The sequence below is a fragment of the Lathyrus oleraceus genome, chromosome 4 (assembly GCF_024323335.1).
Source record: "Lathyrus oleraceus cultivar Zhongwan6 chromosome 4, CAAS_Psat_ZW6_1.0, whole genome shotgun sequence".
NCBI classification, from domain to species: Eukaryota; Viridiplantae; Streptophyta; class Magnoliopsida; order Fabales; family Fabaceae; genus Lathyrus; species Lathyrus oleraceus.
The window spans coordinates 127,834,483-127,842,196 of record NC_066582.1 but is presented as its reverse complement, the minus strand read 5'-3'; the positions used below and the strand labels follow the sequence as shown (position 1 = coordinate 127,842,196).

Here is a 7,714-nt window from a genome sequence, read left to right as displayed (position 1 = left end):
TGTTAGTTGATACAAGTGTTTTGACTTGTATTTATAGTAACTAGCAAACCAACCAAAAATAACAGAAATTTAAACAGTAGAAAGTACTCAGAAAACTGAGTCTTTGCACGAACGGTCGACCATAGGTCGGCGTGTGCTGACCCGTGGGAGATGCGCCGACACCTATGGTCGACTCAAGGTTTATGCGCTGACCCATGGGTGGCATCATTTTGCCATGCGCCGACCTGTGGTCGACTCAAGGGATTTATGCGCCGACCCGTGAGTTATGCGCCGACCGTTATGGTCGACTCAAACAAGTATGCGCTGACCAATCCCTAATTTGTCTGAGTTATGCGCTGACCCGTGAGCTGTGCGCCGACCCTTATGGTCGACTCAAAGTCTTCAAATCTGCAAAAATTCGTGTTTTGTGATTTTCATGCATTTCGTCATGATCACACTTTGTCCACATATGTTTTTAAGAATTATAACAGATTTAGATAATCATAGGAAAGGATACGATAGGTGATGTGTTGCATTTGTTTGTAGTCGTGGAATCGACAATGCCGATTCATCTATGATGGTCATTTGTCATCATCGAAACTTGCGATCGTATGTTGTCTGACACTTTGCCCTTACACATATTTCTCGTCGATATGAAAACCAAATTTAATACTCTCCCACAATATCTAGAAAATCATATAGTTGTCAAGCTCGAGTATCGTACACCATTGTTTGACAGTGAATGGATGATACAGTTCACCAACTTTGAACTAAAGAGAGATGAAGATTTAAGGATCATGTAGAGTACATTTTATCATTACGCGTCAAAGGGTCCGAATAAAATGAATGTGAAGATTACAAGATCCGCCGACGATATTATCAATATGTTGCAATATCCTAAATTACTCGTTTATAACGATATGTAATGTTAAGTTTATGTTAACAACTATCTATGTAATGTTGAATGTTTTAATTTAATGTTAATATTTTTTTTCTAGATTTTGTTCATACCGTCTTTGTTTCTGATTTGAAGTATTAGAATCATTTTCGGATATGTATCTCTAAATTATATCAAATATATTTTTGGAGACACAACTCTAGACTAAAATTAAATATAATTGCGGTGACTCACTTTTTTGCATTCAATTTTATGGAAAATAGACAGGTTCAAAGATGAATCTTCAAATTTTAAAAAAAAAATTGAATCTTCACATAGAGTTGTGAAAAGGAATAAGTATGGGGAAAAAAATTACCTACCTTGTGATCACTTTTTCTTATGTTGAATCTCAACTGCTCATCTAAGTTCTTGAATTTGTTTAGGAAATTAATAGTCACATCGCTCAACGAACAATATCGGAATTTAAAAAAAAAATCTAAAATTTAAAAATAAAATAAAATTTACACTACTAAAAATTTTAAATATATTATCAAAAAATTTGAAATTTCAGATATGCTATTGAAATTTTAGGTATATTATCGAAATTTTTAAATTTTCACATTCATAATTAAAAAATTCAAATTTTTCAATAGTGTTAAAAAAATTAAATTAAATATAAATTACCAAAAAAATTATTTTAGTTAAAATTTCAATATAAAATGAAACATTTAGGATTTCCGATAATATTTTTAAGTTCCCGTAAATTATAGAAAAATTATATACACTACTGAAAATTCTAATATACCTACTACCTATGAAAATTTGTTTCAAAATTTTTCAGCGACAATTTTAAAATTATAAAACTATGGGATGACAAGTTTAATTGAGAGGTGGGTTGACAAGTATAATTGAGAGAGGTGGCAGGAAGAGTCCTCACAAATTGGCCATTGCAGATGTCAAGAAACCCACCACCATCCATCAAGCCGATATTTTAATAAAACTCGATAGTATTATAAAATTAGAGAAATGGTGAAAAAGTTGAAATCACGATAGTATAATAAAATTATAGATAGGGTACAAAAGTTGAAACCATGTTATCCATATTAACTCTCCTAAATGCAAAAAATAAAAATTAAAGCCTTATTCAAAGACCAAATCCAATGCTGATATTGATCTATTTAAAGTATTCACGTTTCATACACGGTATTATGGTGATGTAATAACACTGTTTCTTTTATATCAAGTTTTTATCTTTTTTTTTTCTTCTTCTGCATCTGTTTGAGGTAGTTTCTAGATCCTTTTGGTGTGGAAGTGTAGTTGAGAATTTTGATAGGAATAATTTTCTCTCAAATAGTACAGAGAAAAATTAAAACATAGGACAAAAATTGTAAGATTATGCAATGTAACAAATACTTGGCCGACTTCAATGTTAGATGACATTCAAAATATGCTAGGTGACAATCAAAATAATACAATTTGAACTTACTTTATAAATAGGCAGAGACATAATTTATCAGAATATTTATTCTAAAAGACAATTACTTTTACATTAAATATGCAAATCTAAGATGAAACAGCTCACAAAAAGGAACATTTGAAAATTAAATAAAAAATTGAAATTGTATCCTTAGCCGTTAAAAAGGAGAAATCAGGCAACAACACTCACTTTAAAAGTGAAAATTTCTTGCACTCAGAAGTTACGCGCAGGCCTTTCCTCAGCAACATTCACTCTGATCGCCCTCCCGTTCAAGCTCTGCGATATCAAAAATCAATCACACATGTAATTCTTGTTTGTAATGATTCAAACGTATAAAATCAGAAATCCATGTTATGTTACCGATGATTAACTACGAAATTACTTCTGACATACCTGACCGTCAAGAGCAGCAATGGCTTCGTTCATTTCAGCCTCATTGGTCATTGTAACAAAGCCGAAACCGCGTGATCGACCTGTCTCTCTGTCATAGATTATCCGAGCACTCTCAACTTTACCATGTTCGCTGAAAAGTTGCTCCAGGCGACTATTGTCAAACTCCCATGGCAAGTTACCAACATAGATTCGTAGTGCGGAATCAAAGGCACGTGGTGGGCGTTCAGGTCTTGGTGATCCTCTTGGAGCGGCTTTATTAACAGTCAACAATCTTCCATCTAGTTCCTGTCACACAAAGGATGAATTGGATTCAAATAAACTACAAAAAGCACAGAAGACAAATTAGAGAAGAAATATTAATAATACATGGATTGCGTTTGTTTGGTAAAAAGAGAAAAACCAAAACACTTTTGTTCGTTCAGAAAGGCTTCCATATTCAAACAAAGTGATAGAAGAAAAATTTCAAAGACTTGGTTTTCATTCTGTTATGCAGAAAAATATGTATTAAACAAAAAAAAAACTCATAAAATTGCATGAAGGTCCCAATTGAAGACATACAAAAAATACATTAGCAAGTAGATAATCAAATCATCAGATGTCAAGATGAAAAAACTACTGATTACAATTTTAGGTATTTCTACCAGCTCGCCACCATTAAGACCATGATTCTTGAGGCATTGTTAGAACAAGAAAAATATACAAAGACCAATCTCATTATGTCTAATAATATTTTTTCATTCTCATATATACATACACAGACAGCATAACATCAATTTAGAGGCAATCAAATTACAATGCTCCAATACCAATGTAAATGGTGTTCTCTATGTTAAAAGAATGAAATGCAATTGAAAAAGATGTCTTGAATTCTACAACTCTAAATGGAAGAAAACTGTCAAACTATCTATGAAGCACGAACACCAAAAACATGATACCGACACGGACACATTGACACTAGTAATAATGTCATTTTAATTTACAACTGTTCCTGAGACCAAACTCTTATGAATGAGATGACACATCACAGACAACTACCGGTTTCTCTTTTTTTTCCCAGTTTCTGAGAGAGATTTTCCTTTTCTCATCACATAATCAGTCACACACAAACAAACATAAAGACGAAAACTTACATAGCCACTGAACTTGTTCACAGCCCTCTCAACTTCTTCAGCTGTACTCATAGTCACAAATCCAAATCCACGACTTCTGTCAGTATCCCTGTTATATATGATCTGAAACCAAACACAAGCTTATAAGTTACAAACAGCGCAATAAACATTTGACAAATCTCTACAACAACATCACAACAGCAGCTACACACAAACACAATTCAGAGTATCCTCTACTATAACATAACATCAATTACACACAATCTATGTTATTCTCACAAATATTTTCAATGAACTCAGACATAAAATCCAAAAATCGAAAAAACTCAGGACATACCTCAGCAATCTCCACAGTCCCTGGAGTCTGTTCAAAAAGCCGAGCCAATTTCTCACTATCAACATCAAACGGCAAATTCCCAACAAAAATCTTCAATTCCTCAGACGGTTCTTCGTAACCCCCAACCTCACCATCACCTTCGTTGCTTTCAGTCTCGCTTCCCCATTTAGGTTCACCTTGATTCTCCCATGTAGCTCCATCTTCCTTCTCTTCCTGCTGAGCCCAATCGGAAGTCTGTGCTACGAATGTCAGCAACGAAGAATGACGGGTTCTTCTCTTTCCGACGGTGAGGGAAAGAGAGTGTGAAACCCTAGAAGAATTATATGTAGGGTTTTGAATTTTGAAAGGCTTAGCGGAGTTAGAGACGAATGGGGATTTGGTTTTGGTGTAGAAGAGTGAAGGTTGGGAGAGTAAACAGGATTCAGCCATTGTGAGGGATTTGAAGGAAGTGATAGACATATCTGAAATTTGGGAGAAAAAGGAAGCGAAGAACGCTATGTGGTTGTTTGTGGATAAGGGTGAGATATGTAGAAATGAAATTTGTTCGAAGTAGTGTGAGGGTTTTATGTTGGATTTGGTGATAGATTGTAAAAATACTACGAAAAATAATGCAGATATTATCGAAATAATTTACATCATCATATTGGGCTTACATGTTTGTAAAATGGGCTTCTATGTAATGTTCAATCTTTGAGAATTTTTTAATATATTTATATTAAAATATTTCTTAAATTTTAAAGATGTATTTTTGGACGTACTATGCATCAATTTTATGACGCACCAAATGAATATCACCATAGATAAAAGCTTTAAAAAAAATTGAATATGCATCTTTGAGTGTTTTCAACAAATATAACGACAATTGATCAATTCAATGGACATTCCGGAGATGCATTTTTGAAAGTTTGGGACGAGATTTTAAAACTTGTCGGCACTTTTGCATGTCAGATATTTTTGGAGACGCATCTTCGGAATAATATGATAAAACACTGAGTTGCATGCTCACACAACCATACTTGTTTTTTACTCAAAACCCTCACCAAAACCCCTTTCATTCACAATCCACATTTTCACTCCAAAACTTCAATCTTGTGTTTCATCACATTAAAGGGAGCAAAATAAGTTAAAATTCCAAATAAAGATCATTTATTTCAAACCTCATTGCTCACATTAATCTTGTTTTCTGTCTAGAAACTAACGTTTATTCCGGAGATACATTTCCTGAACGAGTATGAACTTACCCGAAAATGCATCTTTGGTATATATCTGTGTTTTTCAACTCTGTTTACAGCATTAGCGCTCATTTACTATTATGTGGCAATTATTTTCATTAGATATGGTGCACCTCAATGTTTTTCCCAAACAAGTTGTGTTTCCCACTATTGATAACACCAAATTATACCATTATTTTGACTCATTTTGTACATGTTTTATTATCGTTTTACCTCTATTTCCAGTGTTATGTGGGTACTTTGTCTATATTCCAGGTATTTGACCATATAGGAACCATGTGCGGAGAAACGAAGCGATTCAGATGCAAAACAAAGAAAAAAATGGGAAATTACACTCAACGTGACCAACATGGCGTTCACCATGGAGGTAGCCACCAAGAGAATGACGTGTCCCACGTTTCAACAATCAAAAGACCCGGTTACGCCCACTTTGTGAAGATGGCGTTCTCCATGCAAATGGTGGGGTTCGCCATCCTTTGTATTCCGCTGTAGTGGAAATTGGCTTTGCTAGGTTTTTCCACTCCTTCCATCTTCTCCTATTTTTCCTCGTGATATTTTAGGGTTTTGAAACATTAAAAATAGTAGTTTCATTTCACTTTTTTGGCATCCAAGCTTAGCACAAACATAAGCCATAAAGTTTAGTATTATTAGAGATTTAACTCTTTACATCAAGGGATTATCGCATTTTGTTCGTGTATCAAGTTTGGAGCACCGTTATTTTGAAGTTATTTATCTTCCCGCATTTACATTGCATCAAAGTTTATTTCCGTCTACTTGCATTGTACCGGATTTAAGTCTCTGATTGGAGCAGGTTCTTATTTAATTCAGTTTTATTTACGTTTTAATTGTCTTGTCTATATAACTTTTTCGCTTTACTTTCCTCGCATTCGTTTTCCCGTAATTTATTTTCCTTAAATTTATTTTCTCGCTTTTTTTTTAAAATCGTTTTTATTAAATTAGTCATTATGTTTAATTCTAAATCCAAACTAATTGCCTATTTGTTTACCGTAATTATGTCTAGCTAATTTGTTAGTACTAGAATGTGAAGTTCGTCATTTGATGGTACTCTGTGTTATTTCTTTAGGATTACAATTGTGGGTTGTTTTGATTTTAACGTGATTTTTCTGAACTTAACCTAATTTGTTACTACGAAAGTAGGATATTGATGAAGTCAGGTAAGATCGAAAATCGTCTGACACTAAAGATTAAAATTGGTTTATTTTTTGTTAGTAAATACCGTGAAAGCACTCTATTAATTACTTAGGAAGTTTAATATTTCTAGAAGGTGGTTTTAAAAACTATTTGCGAATGCACGCTTATAGGATTAGGACTCGATCACCTGAGTGGAAGTTGGGGACCCTTTTTATTTAAACTTACCAATCAAAATCACTTTTCAACTGAGTAAAGAGTCTAATTCCTTAAAATAGGTTTTACTACTTTAACGCGATAAGCGCCGGTCACACGTGACAGTGGACGGTATAAATTAGAGAGTCAAATCTGGTTTTGAATACGCGAAAGTGGCAGTTCCTGTTTAATTAAATTATTTTCAAATTAGAAAATAGTGCCCCTTAAAGTAATCTTATTTATAAATAATAAGAGCATCGTTAATTGATATGAACCACATTCTAGTATTATTTGTTCGAATATATTAAAGTTTATTATTTCATTTGTTCCTATTCTTAATTCAATTGCCTTGGATAAACATTGTGATAATTAGAAACAATAGACTTGACTATTGGTCTCTATGGGATCGATATCTTTTAAAACTATATGATAGACTGTACACTTGCAGTTAGGTAATCCGGTTGACTCATAAAGTCGCGATCAAGTTTTTGGTGCCGTTGTCGGGGTCCAATTACATCAAAATATTGTAACTTGCAGTTACACTGTCTAGATTAAGGCACCCTAGTCTCTATTACTATGCATCGACAAAAAATTTCTTACAATTACCGCTCTTAATATTATGAAGTATTGCATGAGTCTCACAAATCCAATCTTAAGGTTATATGGAATAATTACGTTGAGACACTAACTCTCTCTAAACTAGAATACACCATGCGAAAATTTATGGCAACACAAACCATGCGAAATAAAGAGTTTAGAAACCAATTTTTCAAAAATAAAGAAAATCTTAAGAAACAAGACACGTTGGTTGAGTCCCTAGTGACAAGAAGCAAAGCATTGGAGACTAAAATCTCCCTGCTTGCACAAACGTCTTTAGGCCATTCCCCTAAGAAACACACGACTGTAGTAGCAACCAATAGTGAAAAACAAATTGGAAGTCCTAAGGAGAGCGATAATGAGGTTAAG

General features: G+C 33.7%; 1 protein-coding gene across 1 annotated transcript; it reads right to left on the bottom strand.

Moving 5' to 3' along the window:
- Positions 1 to 2,323: 2,323 nt before the first annotated feature.
- On the bottom strand, positions 2,324 to 4,767 carry LOC127074000 (28 kDa ribonucleoprotein, chloroplastic). Its single transcript, XM_051015254.1, has 4 exons — positions 4,173 to 4,767; positions 3,857 to 3,958; positions 2,727 to 3,011; positions 2,324 to 2,609 (listed from the first exon to the last, which is right to left on the bottom strand). Exons 1-4 carry the CDS (start codon positions 4,629 to 4,631, stop codon positions 2,547 to 2,549), a joined length of 909 nt encoding a protein of 302 aa, XP_050871211.1. The 5' UTR covers positions 4,632 to 4,767; the 3' UTR covers positions 2,324 to 2,546.
- Positions 4,768 to 7,714: the final 2,947 nt, after the last annotated feature.

Bases quoted from the DNA above. Each gene is read 5' to 3' on its own strand.
- LOC127074000 (XM_051015254.1), bottom strand. From the start codon at position 4,631: ATGTCTATCACTTCCTTCAAATCCCTCACAATGGCTGAATCCTGTTTA. The intron at 3,959-4,172 runs GTATGTCCTGAG...GTTTGGTTTCAG, and splicing joins GGACTGTGGAGATTGCTGAG to ATCATATATAACAGGGATAC. The intron at 2,610-2,726 runs GTATGTCAGAAG...TTGATATCGCAG, and splicing joins TTGCTGCTCTTGACGGTCAG to AGCTTGAACGGGAGGGCGAT.